The 19710-nt window shown below is 50.1% G+C and overlaps 1 protein-coding gene across 3 annotated transcripts in view; it reads right to left on the bottom strand.

The window, feature by feature from the left end:
- Positions 1-19710, bottom strand: part of LOC138480706 (mucin-2-like) — a 610165-nt gene that overhangs the window by 289835 nt on the left and 300620 nt on the right. For all 3 annotated transcript variants that reach the window (XM_069612406.1, XM_069612407.1, XM_069612405.1), the window contains one exon: positions 18175-18324. In XM_069612406.1, coding sequence (XP_069468507.1) covers positions 18175-18324 — 150 coding nt within the window. The remainder of the gene's footprint in view (positions 1-18174; positions 18325-19710) is intronic.

The following is a 19710-nucleotide window of genomic DNA, read 5'->3' as shown; positions in this document are numbered from 1 at the left end:
CCGTCGCAAACAGGTCGATCTGGGGTGTGCCCCACCGTCGGAAGAGGCGATCCACCAGATCCTGCCGTAGTTCCCACTCGTGGCACGAGCGCAGCTCCCTGCTGAGTGAGTCGGCGATGGTGTTTTTTATCCCTGCCAGATGAAACGGCACCAGAAAAATCCCTTGGGCGACGGCCCAATGCCACAGGTCCTGCGCCTCCTTGGACAGCGCTGGGGACCTGGTTCCGCCCTGTTTCCTGATGTAAAACATGGTGGTGGTGTTGTCGGTGAAGATCCTCACCACCTTGCCCTTGAGGGACGGAAGGAAGGACCTGAGGGCCCAAAACACTGCACGGAGCTCCAGGACGTTGATATGCAGGGACTTCTCCGTCGGGAGACAGAGTCCCCTTGCGTGCAGATTTTCGGTGTGCGCTCCCCACCCTTCCAGGGAGGCATCCGTGGTCACAGTCTCCTGGTGGGCTGGGGTCTGGAAGTCCATGCCCGCCGTCAGATGCGCGCGGGTGCCCCACCACCGTATCGCTCGTCGGAAACTCTCGTCGAGCTTGATCCTTTCCTCGAAGCTGCCCGTCTGGATCCAGCGCGCATCCAGGAATTCTTGCAACGGGCGCATCCGGAGCCTGCACATGGGAATGAGGTAGATGCAGGAAGACATCATCCCGAGGAGGGACTTGATGGACCTCACTTTGGCCGCGTCGGCCACCAACATCCGTTGCACCTTGCCCAAGATGGTCCTGGTCCTCTCCTCCGACGGGGAGGCCAGAAGGGACACTGTGTCGAGCCTCGCTCCCAGAAACAGTGCGACTTGCGCGGGCACCAGGTGGGATTTGGCGTAGTTCACGGAGAATCCCAGGTCCGTGAGGAGTTGGACGGTCCTTGCCGTGTGGACCACGGCGAGCTCCCTCGTCTTGGCGCGGATGAGCCAGTCGTCCAGGTAGGGGTAGACGTGAATCCCCTCGCGGCGCAGCTGCGCCGCCACCGGTGCGAGGCACTTGGTGAATACCCTGGGTGCCGACCGTAGTCCGAAGGGAAGGGCTTTGAACTGGTAATGACGCCCTTGGACCACGAATCTGAGGAATTTGCGGTGCCCCTTTAGGATGGGAATGTGGAAGTAGGCATCCTCCAAATCCAACGACGATAGGAAGTCTCCTTCCTCCAGCTGACCCAGGACGTGCTGGAGGGTGACCATCCGGAACTTCTGCGCCTTGATGAACTTGTTCAGACGTCGCAGATCTAGGATGGGGCGCCATCCTCCCGTCTTCTTCATCACGAGGAAGTATCTCGAGTAGACTCCGGAGCCCCGAAGCCTCTTTGGGACGAGTTTGATGGCGCCCTTTCTGAGCATCGCCTTTACCTCCAGGAGAAGTTGAGGGACGTGAAGTTCTTTCCTGGCCACGGGGGGGACGCGCGGGCACCTTCTTTGAAACTCGAGCGCGTGGCCCCGGGCCAGGGCGTCCAGCACCCAACGGTCGGTGGAGATGGACTCCCACACGCTGACGAAGCCCGCCAGCCGGCCTCCCACCGGGGTGCTTCGGTGGGGGCCCGACCCCACGGCCGGTTCAATCCTGCTTGGACGCGGCCTTGCCGCCTTGACCTCCTTGGCGACGACGGCGGGGTCCGCTAGACTTGCCTCGTCCTCTGTAGGCCTCTTGCGACGACGAGCGGGCCGCTTGACGGTAGGAAGCGAAACCGCCGCCGGAACCTTTGGAGGCGCCCTTGCCTCCGCCGCTCCGAAAGGGCGTCCGTCGTTGCAGGACTCCAAGGGCCCGGGCCGTCTCAGTATCCGCCTTGATGGCCTGAAGGAATCGTCCACTGTCTTCCCAAACAGGTTGTTCCCGTCGAAGGGCATGTCCAGGACTCTGGTCTGGACGTCCTGCCGGAAGTCCGTAGCTTTGAGCCATCCACGACGTCGAAGGCAAACGCCGTTGCCCAGCTGGCGGAACCCAGTGTCGGCGATGTCCGTCGCCACGGTGATGGCGTGGTCCGAGGCCACCTCACCTTCCTGCAGGATCTCAAGGGCCTCCGCCCTCTTGTCGTCCGGCAGAAAATCCAGCAGGGGAGCTATCTTGTACCAGAGCTCCCTGTCGTAGCGGGCCACGATAGCCAAGGCGTTGGCCGCTTTAATCGTCGTCGCTGCCGACGAGATGACTCTACGTCCCATAGTATCCAATTTCTTTCCCTCGCCGTCCGGCGGGGAAGTCGATGTGGAGGCCGCACCCCCCCCCCCCCGCTTTCTTCCTGGCTGCCGCGGAGACGACGGAGTCCGGGGTAGGCTGCGCCCGGAGGCATAGGGGGGCCGTGTCCGGGACCCGGTACTTTTTCTCGTACCGGTCTCTTCTAGCTGGCGTCGTGGAAGGGTTCTTGAGGAGGGAAAGGCCCTCATCCCAAATGTCGTCCAACAGAGGCACTGCGAGGACCGTCTTCCTCTTGGCCTCGCGCCGCTGATAAAGGAAGCCTTCCTTTTTCTTCTCCTCAGGGCAGAGTTGGAAAAGCTCGGAAGCCCTGGAGATCATGGAGTGGAAAGATCCGATCTCGTCGGGCGGAGAGGCCCTGGTGGGAGGCGACGACGGAAAATCCTCGTCGTATGCCTCGTCGTCCGTACCCGTCGCTGCCGTGTCAGTCCCCGTATCATCCCCTCGGGTGGACGGGGAGGAGGGCTGGAAGGGGCGCGACGGTTGAAAAGGAGGTGGTGGATGGATCCTTCTTTTCTTGGTAGGGGGAACACCAGAAGGTCCCGGTTCTGGATCCCCCGACGGGAGAGGTTCCTCCGTCGGTAACGGTAGCCTCGTCCTTATCTCGGAGCATAAGGACTGTATGGCCAACAAAATGGCCGCCGAGTTGTCTTGCGGCGCTGGCAGAGGGGAATCCGACGGGCGAGCAGGGGCCCCGTCGGTATCCTCGACGATGTCGTCGTCGTCACCTGCGTCGGGGTCCATTCCGACGGGCTGGCCTTCTTCCACGCCTAGGCCGTGGCTTAAGACCTCGATCAGCTCCTCTTCTGAGGTTGAGGCCGACTCTACGACGACGCCCTGCCCCCCCTTCTTCCCTACGGAGGGTTTCACGGGGGTCCTATCGATGGGCACAAAGGAAGACTCCCTCCGAGGAGGCAGGGAGATTCTGGGCCCTGAGGTCGCCACCACTGGTGCAGCCACCACAGGCTGAGCCAGGGCTGCCGCGACCGTTTCGATAGAGGGCTTGGTCGGATGGATCAAGGCCTTCACCACCTTAGGTGCGCTCACCGCCTTATCCTTGAGGGAGGGGGCACTGCCACGCTCCTCCTCTGCCTTAGAGCTCGACCGGGGCCTCTCCAGGAGCTTCGCCGGGTGCTCGGCCTTCCTCTTACCCGACCCAGAGCGTTGGCTCGTGGTTGATGGTGCCGGGGAGGGTGCGCCCTGCCTGGCGCCCGTAGAGCCCGACCGTTCGGCGCTCCCGGTGCCAGCGGACTCGCGGTGCTTGGCCTTATGTTGGGCCCCCGTCGCCGGGGCGCCCTCAAAGGTCTTAGAAGACCGCTCGGATTTCTTCTTCTTCTCGCCAGACGGGCTCTTACCCTCCAGCCAGTTGGCGAGACGTTGATGGCGGTCCTTCATGGTCCGTTCCGACATGTTGCCGCAAAACGCACAGTCCTTCTCCACGTGCGTCTTGTCCTCATGAAGGCAGTAAAGGCAGAAAGAGTGTTCGTCCTCCTTGAAGACGTTCTGCAGCTGGCATCCAGGGCAGACCCTGAACAGCTTTCCGGGCGTCGAGCTTCCCTTCTCCTGGGCCATCTCCGAGACCGGGCCTGAGAAGCTTCTGGAGTCCTCCGAAGTGTAGCTCGACGAAATCTTCACCCTTGAGGGGCACAGATGAATCCGACACGGGTCCCCGTTGATCGGATGTAGGATCGGTGGAGCTTGAGGCTCTTTTGACCGAAAGAATCGAAGTTTTTTGTGAAAAGCGCGAAAAAATAGCACTAACGCTCGAGAGCAATAGCACGAGGATCCCAACACATGAACGTGCGGTAAAAATCTGAAGATGGCTGCCAGAGGCGGTGCTTAGGTAGAGGGCAGTCATTGGCTGTGGTCAGTATGACGCAGAGACCAGTGATTGGTTATTACTACGAAAGACAGATCAGAAACGAAACCGATACTGGTTTTTTCTTTACCGAGGATTCCCAGCCTGACGACGGGGAATATTCATGAGCATGTGAATCCATGCCAGACCCCATGCTGGAGAAATCAGAATTTTAGGTTTATATACCTTGTGAATTTAATTTGATGCCTTCAATTATGTATTTTCAAAAAGTTTTATTTATATACAAATATAAATATATACAATTAGTTCATGTAATCAGTCTGATTGTATAAGTTCAACATGTATTCATAATTTATCTAGCACACAGAATATCGCCAATAATCTTAACATGGAACCAAATTATTGATACATAAAACAAGAAAATGTGTGTTCGTTCACTGTTACCTTTGCTCAATGCGTTTCGGAAACAAGGCTTCCCTTCATCAGGAGGTATATATTCAACTTCACTGCTGTCACTAGCATCTTTCTGTTAATTCCCTCTATAGAAAATATTTCTATCAGTTCCCATTTCATTTTGCTGATGTCATCAAATCTCATGTTTTTTGATAATCACCTGGATATCTTCCTGTGTGAGCTTTCTATAATTTCCAGATGATCTCTCTCTCTCTCTTCCAACCGGGTAATCTCCCTAAAGCTAAACGATAACCTCTCTTCATTAGTAACATTGTTTTTCAAGGTAATATAAAATGTCCACTGATAACTGTATGGTGATGGAAATAACATCCAATTATTGCTACTTGAGGTCGGCACAAAACTCACCAGAGCTCTCCAATGTTTCCAAGGTTGCTATATACATAATCTTGCTGTCTTCCATCGGGTTGCATTCCAATTCTACCTGTTACAGTAACCTAAGGAGGCACTGTATGTCAGTATAACTTATCCCTATTCCAATAAATCCCTAGATCCGTCTCCCCATAAGTAGAGCTGGTGCCCCTCTTTTGGAAGAGACTTGTCTCTAGATGTTCCTTCGATCGGTCTCTCGAATCTGTGGCATGTCTAACCACGGTTATCACAAAATGGCCACTATTTATGTTGAGACGTCCCGTCCCCATTGTGCTCTGATTATGTTGCAGGTTTGTTGTTTACGATTATATTGTTCTAGCCGGTATTCTGTAACCTAACTTATCGTTAGTACTATTCAGGACTATGGTTGATGTGGTCTAGTCATATCTAGTTGGTATACTCTACAGGACTAATGTTCAAGATGTAATTCAGATGTAGTGAATCCGTTTGAATGTACAGATTGACATGTATCAATTCATGCTCACATTCTGTAGATCTTTGTGCAATGTAACATATTACTTACCAATGTTATGCCAATCAAGCATGGTTTGCATATTATCTCCATGTAATTGATGCTCATTTTCTCATCCCTTCTCTTAACGATTGTTGTTGCTCCATGTGTTTCTCAATGCATTCTAACATTCTGTAGATCTTTTTGCAATGTAACATGTTCCTTACAAATGTTCACTTGGGCATGCAAATACAAATCATACACGGTCTGTATATTATCTGCATGTATCATCTATTAGACAGTCAATTATTGTTAATTTCCTAGACCTTACTAGTCAATTCTTGTTCACTTTCCAGACCCTTCTTTCACCGTTGTTGCTTAATCAGCCTGTTGCCTACATTATACTTGGGGTAATCCTTGTGTGTATATGAAATAGACCCTTTTCTGATGGTTATTTTCTGGTCAACATGTGATCTACATTCTACTTGCGGTAATCTTTGTGTTCTATAAAAATAGCACCCAAACTGAAGTCCTCATTCTTCCCATCCGGGGCTAGACTATCTAGCTTCTCTATCCAGAACAGTTCTCTTTGGTCCATTCTTTTTCCAAAATTCCCACCTCGGATTTGTTCTCTACTTTCAATATTACCACTTAATTGCGCCATTGTGTGCCTATTTTCTGTAAAATGTTTGGCCACTGGTGATCAGGCATTCTTCGTACGGATGTTGCTCTTGTGTTCATTCCAACGTTCCTTTGCCCTCCATAGTGTGTCCCACATAAACTTTTCCACAGGGACAGCCGAGTCTGTAAATCACTGATCGACTCACAAGCGGCAAAATCACACCGTTTTGATTTGGTCCCATTAAGTGGGTGCCTTATGTAACTTCCTTTCATTACGTTGTTGCAATTCAATAAGGGAAATGTGCCAGTCTTTTTCTTCAGCGTCTGTCTGCTTTTGGTCTCTCTGCCTTCACTAACTGATTCCTAAGGTTCTGTCGTCTCTTGTAAGCGATAATGGGGGGTTTAGAAAAGAGTACCTGTAGTTGTGGATCCAATTCTATGAATCTACAGTTCCTTTTGATCAGTCTCGTAATGTGGTGACTCTGGCTGGAGCACCCGAGTGCGTACAGAAAAGGCACTTCTTTTCTCTTGGTTGTTGAAGTTAATAGATCCTTCTTGTCTAGATTACCCACTTTCTGCCAGGCTGATTCCAGCACCTCCTTCGGATAGCCTCTCCTGTTCTACTCTGCCATTTTAAGGTTTTCATCTGCCAAAGTTTCTTCTACTGACACAATCCTCCTAAGTACCTGAAACGCGTAGAGCAAAAGCAACAGTGAAAGAACACCAATTTTCTTGTTATATGTATCAATAATTTGGTTCCATATTAAGATTATTGGCGATATTCTGTGTGCCAGATAAATTAAGAATACATGTTGAACTTGAATGATCAAAGAAAGACTGATTACATGAACTCATTATAAATACTTCTATTTGTATATAAAAAACATTTTTTTTGAAAATAGATAATTGAATGCCTCATTAAACTCAAGGTATATAAACCTAACATTTTTATTGTATCACAATACACACAGGTGTACAAGGGACAGGAGTGTTCCACAAGTATGTAGACATCTGCTGTCTTTCTACTTGATCATACAACCTAGTGTCAAGGTTGTTCGTCTCCCTCGCATCCTACATTTTCTTAAATTGATCCAAAGTGGTCGCAAAGACCTAGGTGTGCATCTAGACAAATGGAAACTGGGTATCTATAGGGGGACCACATGCGGGAAGATTACAGCGCATCCCGCGCTGTAGACCCGCTAGGTCAAGGCAGGCATTACCCTGTTTCTTTAGCCTCTGTAACACCCACTTTCCTATCGATTCCTGTATGGCATACTGTAGTGTGGGTGTAGAACCTCCAGTCATGGCCAATCACCAACTGTATTTACATTCCCCTTTGTTTGATAACACTGAGACAAGGAAGAAGACTGGAGTAATGAAGATCACTAGAAACAGAAAACAAATGATATGCTCCATTTGTTGGAAAAGATGAACAAATGCCAGTATTTTTTAAATGTCACACCTGGAGAGAAAAGGAGACTCCTCTCGAATTTGGACAGGACACCGAAGGACAACAGGCTGTAATGGGAACGGCGAAGCTGCTGGATGTGCCGGTGGAGAAGTCTGGAAGAAGAAGGTTTGCCGCGCTTTTGCCACAGACAGCTGGGGCTGTCAGGCGAAGAATGCAAAGTGGGAACTGGAGAACAGGTGGTATGCCCGCCCAGCTGGCAAGCAAGCCGCAGTGAGAACAGCGAGGCGCTGAATCAGCCAATGGAAACCAGTGAGCCCAGAGTGTGAGGCGTGGACCCAGGGCGCTTCATGGCGAATGCCGCATACCGTTGATGAACCTGGTAAGCCCAAACAAGGGAGCTGGAACACCAGGGCGATTGAGCAACGAGAACAAGACTAAGGAAAAGTGGTCACTGACCCAATATATGAAAAATATAATTAAAGAATCTTGAAACTATATAAAAAGAGAAGGTGATTACGGATGAAAAGTGCAAATCTGGACCGGCACCCAAATACTGAACCAATTAAGATGATCCTGGCAAGCAGGCATACAGCGAGTCTGGGACTCGCATCCAATCAAGATTGCTGATGTTGGAAAAGGGGCAGCAATTCCCCAAATGTGTGGCATCTAGGGGAAGGGAGTCTGCCTACCCTTTTTGCTGTGAGAAAGTCAAGAAAACTCAGGGGACTAAGCATAACCCTCGAGCCTGTGAATTCTGAACTGTGAAACAGCTAAGAAAGATCAGAGGCAAGCACCTTGAGTCTGCAAATTGTGGAACTGTGAACATCAAGAGAAAGGGTCATACCCCTTTGAATTGTGAAATGGTATAACCTAAAAGGAGATTGCGGGAGAAATCGTGTATCTAGAGTTGATGAACTGTGTAAACCGGAAGAAACTCTGAAAAAAAGTCATCCCCTTGAGATGGTGGAGTATGGTAATTTGAAAGTGAAGAACATTGAAAACAGAGAAATCCAGGAAGAACCCCTTTATCTTGGAGAACTTTGTTGGTTTATTTTGAACTTTGTTGGTTTATTTTGCACTTTGGAACTGTGTGTTGTACCTTTGCAAAGTAGCTGCAGGCGATCAGCTAAAAGACATTTTCTCCTTGACGTTAGATTGAGTTTAGTGTGAGGGTCAGGTCAGGGTTTTGGACACAGGACGGAGAACCCGTTTTGGACATTCTGACATGGACATTCCTTTGTTTTTTTGAGCCAGGAAAAACCCTCGTAAAGTGCGATATAGGTGGGATATAGGTCGGATTCCCCAGACTAACTTTATCAATGAGAAAGTCTTGAACAATCACCATCACTTTCCTACCAGGTACCATTACCTAGGGTATTTCTCTGTATTGCATCTGGGTCCAAAGCCCTCGTTTAGAAACCTCTTGTCCTTTTTCGTCCCCGACAGCCCATGTACCTTCTGTGTGTCTGCAGCTTCATTCGCTGGGTTTGGGCACTTCCTGATGACTTAATTGGCTTATCTCGCTCGCCTGCTGCTTCGGCAGCTCTGCAGCGTTTTGATATGGGCAGGCTGCACGTTTCTCCACAACCACTCCATCCAGCTGCTTCCTGCACCAGGACTCCCGCTGCTCCAGATCTCCAGGTCGGCCTGGACACAGAATCGGACTGGGACGCGTCCGTTCCGGTTCTCACATTACAGTCAACAGCTTCTCGCCTCTGCGCTAGATATCCTCCAATCTCGCTGTACCTCCTAGGAGGGTCTAACTGCAATATTGATTCCAGCTGTCGAGGCCTGGAGTTGGACAACCTGGAGTGAAAGCCAAGTAGGACTTCACACCCATTGCAACCTAATAGAGATGGACGTGGTCAAATAGATAAGGGCTCTGAGCCCCTTAAATACCACAAAGGTAGGCACTCCCCCAGAAGATGGAGAATCACTTGTAAAAAAAAAAAAACAAACGTGCCTACCCCTGTTTGGGGTCATGCTGGGTCGTCAGTTCAAGGGCATGGATTGGCTGTGGTGCTTTGTTTCCTAGGGAGATCACAGGCTGAAGTGGCGTCACCCTGGATCGGTGCCAAGACACTGCACAGACTTTCATGGATGACTGCATGGATACACTGTTAATTGATGCCAGACAAGGTCAGTAGGGCCTTTGCAGATGGGAGGTTGTACTTCTGGTAAAGGTCAGTACAAAAGAGTTACTGCAGAGCATTTAAGATGCTGAATAGGATCCTAGCCCCCAGGCTGGGTAGAAGTTCTTGCAGCAGGGAAAAGCTGGTTCCAGGTGATGCAGGTGAATTGCAACCCTGCAAAACTCTTTGACGTGTGGATGGAGATGCACCTTGAACAGATGGGTCCGCCAGTCAAAGAGACGGATGCGCCATGAGAAAGGGCTCTCCTGCGGAGTAGAACATCTAGGTTAAAAATGCTGTGATGTTCGCTGAATCAATTCTGGTTCCAGAAGCAGTCCTTCAGCATCCCTTGGTAGTCAACTTTAGCTCGCTGCAGGATCCAGTGGTCAGATAGCTTCCTGGGTCCAGTATCCCCTTATAAAATACAGAAATCAGGCTGGGGATTAGCCAATCCCTTCAATAAATGACTTTGCAACATCCAACTTTGAGAGGGCTATGCGGCAGTGGACAGCCAGACACCCAGAATCTGCCAAACAACAGCCATACCCATGGAGGAATGTGGACTGAGGCCAGACAACTCCTCCCACCCCATTTCCTGTCAGCTGACAAACACTGGTCAACTCTCCCCAGCCTGATAAAAGTGTTTGATCAGGGAGGACGCCCCACAAACCTAGCAAACAATTGCTAACTAGGTACACACCACCCTGAACAGGATTGAGAACTGTAGGGGAGGATTGGTCCAAAAGACCCCCCTCCCATGCATCCTCTCCCCCGGTGAGGGCCATGGCTCGTCAGGGGTCACCTCCCTACCACCAGGGCCCAAATGGTGGGTGGATCACCTGCCGAAGACATTGACCAAACCTGCTGAATTTAGCTAAGCCTCGGAAACCATTTTGTCTAATGAAGATGGTTTGAGCCCTGCGCACCGCAACGCAGCCCCCACCTTTGGAGAGTGTCATTTATCCCTGCGGCCACAGCTCTCTGGCATATCTGCTGAGAGCCCGTTCCCACGAACAAGACGGACATGAGCTAGTGTAAGATACTAACACTAACATTTCACCTTCCGCAGTGTATCGCTGCTCCCAGCATGACCCGGCCAGCAGGGCCTGGGTGGAAAAAAGAAATGTAAAATGGTCATTTGATAAAAGCAAAGTTCCCAAATACTAATGAGAAAACTACCTGCGATGGAAGCGTTCTCTCCACAACCTCTTTGACTAAAAAACCTGTAAAATGTATAAATATGGCAGAATGTGTGCTCATAGGACATTAGGAATGAAGCACCCACATCCCTGCAGTTATGCGCAAATAGTAAAAGCGTCCCCGGGGCTTTTTTGTTATGTGTTTCACTGAAAAGATTACACCCCACGGTCCCGCGCCATAACCGAACTAATGCTGCTAGAGTGCAAAGAAAAGACAAATGCAACCATATTGAGGGCTCGTGTAAAGGGTGCACGAAAATGCACCATATGCGTGTGTGTCCAAGCCCACTATATGCCACTGCCGTCAGTCTCAGTGGCCAGTTGTTTCTATGTGCTCCACCAACCTTACTACTACCTCACTTATCGCGAATGTATAAGCATGTAACAAAATGTTGTCGTTGGCAAAAACATAGTGTACAAGTAATGTGCTCGGATCGGCTATATAAGAGGCATTAGCAATGTTAAAACGTGAGTTTTGGAATGACTCAATTAGTACTGTGTATTATTTGAATGGTTATGCTTCTTCCACTTAAAATCAGCAACACACGAGGAAAATACCTTTGTGAGCACATGCAAAAGGCCATTCCCCCTCCCTCCCAGCGAAGCCCGCCAGACGAAAAAGCAGAGGCCTGTGTCGCGCTGCTCCACCTCCCCCAACTTGGCTGGATTTGTAGTTCCCCCTGCAGCACCCAAGGCCACGGCCCGCCACCTGTATTATTTACAACCCAGCAATAAACCTCAGCCTGAAAACACAAATCCAGAGGCGCCCTTTGAGCCGGGGTGGCAACTGCCTTCCTAAACCGTAGGAACATACTGGTACACAAAGAACGGTTCACTGGGGTAAAGGTCTGTTTGCAAGGCTAGGCGGAACAACTGATAGTGGTGTTTAGGAGGTGGTCCTACGCGTTGGACACAGGATAGGAAGCTAAACTGGCCCTCTGTTGAGATACCTGGACCCCACCGGTGGGGAACCGAGGGGTGGGGGTGGTATCTAGTGGGTAGTCGAACCACAGGCGGTGATGGATCTAATGCCGGTCTGGAGGGGAGGGGGGTGACGAGTTCCACTATGTGTCTGTGGTGATCTTGCTAGTGCGAGTGGCAAGGTAACCAACAGCATGTCAAGAGGGAGAAAGGGGGACAAGGGTGGGGCAACCAGCGGTGTTAAGAAAAAAGTATGAGAGAAGGATTAAATCTCGTGGTCAAGGCCTAAGGGGCTGGTGATCACAAGTGCAAAAAATGGAGGCATCGCGATTTCCTTATGATTTATTCACCCTGGTGACTCAAGAGTTCTTTTGCAGATGGGTAGTTGCCCAAAAATGTACATCAAACGTCATCAAGTTTTCCTAAAAACGCACAGTCCCACCGACTATGGGATGTGCTCAAAACCCATGCTTTCTGGGGTTTGAGTGTAGTTTCGTGTGGTATCCTCTGTTGGTCTTGGGGATATCGTAAAAAGTTGTGGTGGAGCCACAACAGGTCAGGTCGACCGGTTTCGATGGTGTGTTCGTGGTTATCGACCAGGTTCTTCAGGGCAAGCTCAAACTTCATGTGCTAGTTAATAGTGGGGGGGCCCTCTCTCTCCTCCCGCACCGAGTAGCGGCTACCCATCAGGAGGGGAAGGGCCCGGAGGCTAGTGCTGGTGCCCCCACACCGTTCTGAGCCAACACAAAGGCCCGCGATCAGGAGTGAAGAGGGGCTGGGACCGCAGAGGGGAACACTGGAATCCGCTTTAGCGAACTTTGAGAGTAGCACCACGCTAAGGTGCACCCAGATAGCAAGAACCTGGAGCAGATTACACCTACCAGGGCAATCCTCTCGCTCCAACGTTTCCGTCGATCACACATAGCCCCCAGTGAGGCCCAAGAAGTCGTCATGTCCACAGGTGGTGATCCCCCCCCCCCCCCGCTGCAGCGCTCACAAAAGCTGAATAAGGACATTCTCGTGGAGATCAAAGCAATCCGGACGGATATACAGGCCTCAATAGATGACCTCGGAGGGAAAGAAGAAACCCTAGAAGAAAAAATGGAGGGAATGGAAAACAACCACCTCCAGACTGACAAGCTAGACATGAAACATGAGGTGAGGCTAACAGACCTAGAAATGAGGGAGAGGACATAACCCTGAAGATGGATGATCTCGAAAACAGGGAACGCCGAAACAATCTACGCATTATGGGCGTGACTCAACAAGGAGGTGAAACATCGGCGAACATGGGGAGGAAAGTCCAAGGTCTGATAAACCAACTCTTCACGACAGAAGGGGGTAAGGAAGTCCAGCTAGAAAGAGCACACCGAGGTGGAGGCGGTGGAGGCCCCAGAACGATTGTGGTACGATTCCTCCACTATAGCGAGGATATGGAGGTTCTGGAAAAGGCAAAAAGGCTGGGGAGCTTCGTCTTCGAAGGGGATACAATCAGGATCTACCAGGACCTTTCCGCCCTCACCCGCAGGAGAGAGTGCCACCCGCTTACCCAGTGGCTCACCAGCCAGGACATTAGATAGATGGTCCTTCCCATTTGCCCTCTCCTTTGAACTGGCCGGCGTAAACTATAGAGTGAATAGTGGTAAGGAGGCCTTACAAGTGCTGCATGTGCTCAAGGAGGACGCTACGGCAGAAGGAAATGAGGAGGGAATACAAGCATTGCCAGAAACCAGGAGGGAACCGGAGGGCCCCTGGTACACAAAGAAGAAGACAAAGGGCAGAAGAAAATTTAAGAAACCAAATATCCCCGACGATGAATGCAGGAGAGGACTAGTTGCTTTATAGACATCTTGCCAGGAAGTGCAAAACCTATAGCCAAGCATCCCCGGCCGGGGACACGAAGTTAACTAGGGGAGCGGCAGTGGACGGACATTCACTCACCCTGGTGGCTTGCCCGTTGGCAAGTGTCATGAACAAGGGAGAGTGGGGGGTGGGGAAGGAGTTGGGGGTAGGGGTTCTCGGGTTCAGCAGGGATCCAGCTCCGAAAAGGGATGAGGTAGCTCCCACAGGACTGGGTGGAAGACTAGTACAAGGCAAACATTTTATGGCAAACAATGAGAAGAGGGGCCGGGTCGAGACATTTAGGATGGGCTCCCTCAATGTGAAGGGACTTAATTCCCCAGCAAAGCGCTCCCTTTTGGGGAAGGAAATGAACGCGGGGATAGATGTTCTCTTTGTGCAAGAAACCAGAACAGTTAGGGGGGAGGAGAGGGCCATCGCACTGGCACATGTGGGACAGACTTTTTGGGCATCCGGCAAAACAAAGAGGGGGCTTAGGCATTGTACTTCACAGGAATCATAAGCTTACGGAGATAGTGAGTTGGGGAAGGGAGGACGGAAGAGCCGTGGTGGTATCGGGTAATTTGCATAACTCCAGAGTCACCCTGGCAGCTATATACTGCCCTAATGTGGGCCAGATGGAATTCACTAAAGAAGCCCTGGGAGAAGTGATGGCCAAAGCGAAGGGGCTCCTGCTCCTGGGTGGGGACTTCAACATGTGGGCTGTCCGGGAGTTGGACCATAGCGGGAAGACCATCCAGCCGGGCAATAGGGGGGGGGGGGTTTAAGACCCAATGGGGGGTTCCGTGACCTAATGTGGGAGCATGGGTTGGTGGACATATGGAGGGAACTACACCCAATTAGGTTAGGATATAGCTTCTATTCCGCAGTCCATGGCACTAGGATGAGAATAGATTATATACTCACGGGACACTAGCACATGAGCAGGGTAGACTCTTGCGAGTTCCGCCCGGTCAGCTGGTCAGACCATGACCTGGTCTGGTCAAATTTTTGCTGATCAGGCCTCAAACCTAGGGAATCCCTATGGAAATGTAATGACTTTCTACTTAGAGACGCAGTTTTGAAGGAGGAAATGATTACGGCAATAAGAGAATACTTTGAGCTGAATGATACTGGAGAAGTCAACTGGGAGACAGTATGGGAGGCGGCGAGGCTACCTGGAGGGGTAGGCCGATTAGTGAAGGGGCATCCAAAAAGAGGACCCTCCTGACTCACAGACTGAGATCAGAGATAATTCAACTGGAGAGGTCAGAGGGGAGAGGAAGCGAGGGAGGGGGACCCAGACTCTGCACGAGGGAAGAGACAAGAACTGAGGGAAATGGAAATGGGCAAAATCATAGCGGGCCGCCAAAATCTGCACCAAAGATACTACGAAAAAGGCGATAAGGCCAACGCGTTGCTGGCAGCTAAACTCCGAGGCCAACGGGCGGATAGATGGGTGGCAATAATTGGGAGAGGTGATGGTGGGGAAAGATCTGACCCGGAAGGCATAGCCGAGGTGTTCGCTGGCTTTTATGAGTCACTTTACGGGAATGAAGTGAAGGCAGAGGGGGACGCACTTGAGGCATACCTGGATGGGGGCACCCTCCCTGTCCTCTGAATCCCAGAGACGTCCGCCCTGGACGCCCCGATAACAGAAGAAGAGGTGCTTAGAGCAATATCTGGGTTGAAACTGGGTAGGGGCCCAGGAGAGGATGGGTTCACTGGAGGCTTCTATAAGGCCTTCGCGGGCCACCTGGCGGGGTTCCTAGCAGGTCTATTTTCCAACATCATGGTGTCAGGGAGGGCTCCCCCATTCTTTGGTAAAGCATTAATTACGGTAATCCTGAAGGAAGGGAAGGACCCGGCAGATTGCCGGTCCTATAGACCAATTTCTCTCCTGAATGTGGATGCCAAGTTATTCACCAGGATCATTGCTACGAGGCTGGACAGCCATATTCCGGGGCTTATCCACACCAATCAAGTGAGCTTCATACAGGGGAGGCAGGGGGTGGACACCCTTACAAAAACTCTACATCTTATGAGAGAGGTAGCACCAAAGGGGGATAACCCGGTCCTGGTAGCCATCGACGCGGAGAAGGCGTTCGACCGAGTGGACTGGGGGTTCCTTCATGGAGTACTCAAGAAACTGGGCCTTGGAGAAGGGATCCGGCAAGCTATCAAGGTCCTATATACGACCCCATCAGCTAGAGTCACGGTGAACGGGCGCTTGTCATGTATTTTTAGCCTTCAAAGAGGGACTAGGCAGGGTTGCCCCCTCTCCCTGCTCTTGTTCGCCAGGACTATGGAGATACTCGCGGAATATCTCAGAGGTTCCCCGAGAGTACAGGGTATTGATGTGGGAGACCGTACCTTTAAACTTGGCCTATACGCAGACGATATCTTGTTACACCTGAGAGAGCCCACCAGCTCAGTTCCAGCCGCTCTGCAGGTGATTGAACAATTCGGAAGGTTTTCAGGCTTTAGGGTAAATATAGGCAAATCCATGATCTTCCCCTTTGCACCTGACACAGATAGAAATTTGGAGGAACTCACTCTGCTTGGTCTCCAGATCTGCACGGAGGGGATAAAATACCTGAGGATCAACATTGTTAGACCCAACGAGGACCCGAGTCAGGCAAACTTCCTCCGCTCTTCGATGACTTATTCAGGGATATGGAGAGCTGGGGAAGGGGGCAAATATCCTTGATGGGAAGAATAAATGCCATAAAGATGAACCTTCTCCCCAGGGCGCTTTATGTGTTTCAGATTGCTCCCTCTGGAGGCCCCACAAAATTACCTAATAGAGGCCAAAACGCGTTTCTAAAATTCTTATGGCAAGGCCAAAGACCTAGAATAGGCTACGAGACACTCACCCTCCCCAGAGAAAGAGGCGGGGTTGCCCTCCCGGATCTGCAGACCTACCACAGAGCGGATCAACTAAGGGCACTGGCCCCCCCCCTACCTCAGGGAGGATCCTAAGTCTACCTCGAGAACTTCCACCTGCAACCAGTCACAGTGGGGGAATGGTTATGGGTACCATTAAAAAAGCTCCCAAAAAGAATTAAGGACCACCCAATACTAGGCACAATGTGGAAAGCGCTAGCAGGAAAGGGCAGTGGAGAAAGGGTGACCACATGGCGCTCCCCACTGAGCCACATCTGGTCCACGCCAGTGCTAGAAGAAATCTCAGGTCATGAACATTACCAGTCCTGGTTCGACGCGGGACTCTGTAGGGTTAGCCAACTGGTGAGGGAGGACACCTTCATAAGCATTCAGGAACTCAAGGAAGCGCTGGGAATTGGTGTGCTCTCCCCCTCCTCTTATACCTACGACTTAAGGGAGTCTTGATGAAGCCGAAACTAAAGCCATGCATACAAAGAAAGCTCACCCCCGTCGAGAAAATCCTAGATACCCATGTGGAAATGAAGGGGCTCATCTCCCTCCTCTATGGAGCACTCATGACCCCCCCCCCCTCCGGGAGGGAACAACGATAAGTCTGAGAAGAAAATGGGAGAGGAACCTGGGCTGTGAAATTGGGGATAGCCTCTGGGGGCGACTCTGTAGGAGAGCGTTCAAGACATCGATCTCATGCCAATATAAGACGCACGCCATCAAACTCCTCCACAGGTGGCAGTATGACCCAATCACTCTCCAGGATGTTCCCCGACGTGGTCCCCGTGTGTTGGCACGGCTGTGGAGAAAGAGCCAATTATTGGCACATGTGGTGGTCATGCAATAAAGTTCAAACCTACTGGTCAGAGGTCCTCAGCTGGCTTAAGGAGGTGGGAGAGTGGGTTTATCCACTAGACCCAGTCCTTTTGATACTCGGGCTGCGGCAAAGAGATGAACATTGGGAAAAACTCCCGGACCTGACACTCCCTACTACTGGCAGCCAGAGCCACTAGGGCCAGAACATGGAAGAGGCCCGCCCTCCTCACAAGGAGAGAATGGGTGGCAGTGGCCAAGGACATCTATTTTATGGAAAGGCTCACGGCAGCGATACAGGGCTCTAGTGCACAGATAGAGACTGACTGGCTACAATTCATGGAGGCGTTTGTCAACACAGAGGAAGCGACCTGAAGTTCACACAGGCTCCCCACTCGGCCCATAATCTGCCTAAGTACAGAACATATTGCCTTTGAGTTATGGAAGTTTGCTTGTTACCAACTTCCCGCAGCCTGGTCGGATCTACCCACAGAGAGTCACCACGGTCAGGAGGTGCCTGTGTCCCGAGACAACGGGATTGGGGGGAGGAGGGAGGGAGAGAGAATACATCAGGGAATGGGGGCCTCCTTGTATTGCTCATGTGGGCTTGTGCCCAAAGTTGTTGATTATAGCATGCTCCCAGTTTTCTTGAAAATCAAAAAAATTGAATTAAAAAAAAACGAGTATGAGGCGTCGTCTTGAGAGGTGGGGATTCAATTCAAATTAGGCATGGATTGCTCTTCCTTTGTTGATGCATACACTCCTGTTTTAATAAATGCATATTTTGCATGCATTTTGAATCGAAAAGAATAATTAAACAGTTATTTCTCATCTTAAGAGCTATAGTTGAACAACTATAGCTGCTGCACGGTCTGGTATCAGTCACTTAACGAGAGGGTCTGAGGTACAGAGAGGGATGCACCTTATTCCTAGCCCATATCATTATAGATTATACCATCTCATATTAGCACCTATTCCAAACCCCCAGGGTTATAGACTTCTAAATTATATCAGTAACACGTCTCCCATTGCATCCTTTACCTAATCTTGCACGCTTTGGAGATGGGTCCCAATTCGGGGTCTTGCTTTTGGAAGGCGGTTTCAGTCTAGAGCTCAGAGCGCTGCGTGGCACCGGAACTGAAGACAACTTCCTTTTGGAAACCGGAACATCATCGATGGGGTGAGAGGAACCTGTGAAGTAAATAGTATTAAAGACATGTGTAATAAGCCATTCAAAAAACAAGAAACACCAAACGTAGGACTGTATTGTGTAAACTAAGCGTAGTGAGACCAGGGAAGGGTGCACAAATCAGGAAGGGAAGAAAAGGTGTGATAGAAATGGCCAATGATTCATATGAAAAGGACAAGCTTTATGATATAGCTATATAGATCTATAAAAACACAATGAGTGAATCAGCACCATAATGGTCCTTGTGGTGTGTGTCTACACACATCTTAAACCTATGAAACTGGAAACCCTTCTTAAAGGGACTTGAGCACAACAATCCCCCTCCCTGCCCCACAAATAAAAATGACCAACTGTGGTTAATAAGAGCAACTCACAACTGTGCCAGCGGCATCGTAAAACAATAACTCGCACTGCTCATGTAGTCTATGGTAATCCTCATAGGATATCAGATCTTTCATTTCCAGGTTCTTCTCTTGACCTTCATACTAAATATAAACGAACATAACCGTTCTCACTGTGTCTCACTGTTTAAAGCACAATAAAAAATGTGGTTATGTACATGTCATTTATGTTTGCAAATTGTGGCAAATCAGTCGGACTAGGACTTCTTTTTTAACTAGAATGTCCTTGAACACACGCATATGCCCATCTAACCTTACTGCTATGAGGTTAATTCCCTACCTAATAAACCATGGATGTTAGTCAAGTGTCCAAAACAAAATAGTCCTCCGTACAAAACCTACTCACTATCTGGCACTGGCACTTTAGAAACGGTAACTAAAAACTAGACCAGAGCAGTAGCCTTTTCACTTGGGCTTTGACGTCCCTCCTTAATAATTAATGTTCATCAAATTAGCAAAGATGATCAATTTTTCACAATACAGTTCATCTTTTCAAACTCTGAATGACGAGTCTTAAATCTTAGCACACCGACCAATACTTTCCGGTCTTTAAAGGGAAAGAATTTTCCTAGTGAGATTCCTCCCCTTTAGGCCTCGTCTTTTGGATTTGCTCTTGGTTTCACTTTCAGCAGCTCAACACTACAGGTTCTCTTTGATCCCAGTTTTTCTCAATGTTATTTGTCTCCCTAGGGCTCCCCAAAGCCCACTGCCTATGATGTGTTTAGTTCCACAGAGTCTCTCCTTGGTGTCTGTCCGTGTCCAATGTCGGTCTGTGTCCAATGTTCGAGTTTCTAGGGGGCCCATAAACCTTTCGGTTTTCCCAATTTAGGGCTCTTCAAAGCCCTCTTACCTTCCAATACCCTCCAATACGATTCAGCAGAGTTTCAACTGGGTACATGCCTGTGTCCAGCGTACGGGTTTTGCAGGTTCCCTTAACCCTTTTGGCTTCTCCGGCAATCAGGGATGCAACTGTTCACCACTTTCTCC

The sequence above is a fragment of the Ambystoma mexicanum genome, chromosome 5p, assembly GCF_040938575.1.
Source record: "Ambystoma mexicanum isolate Mex_15411 chromosome 5p, UKY_AmexF1_1, whole genome shotgun sequence".
NCBI classification, from domain to species: Eukaryota; Metazoa; Chordata; class Amphibia; order Caudata; family Ambystomatidae; genus Ambystoma; species Ambystoma mexicanum.
This window is presented reverse-complemented; position numbering and strand designations above follow the sequence as displayed.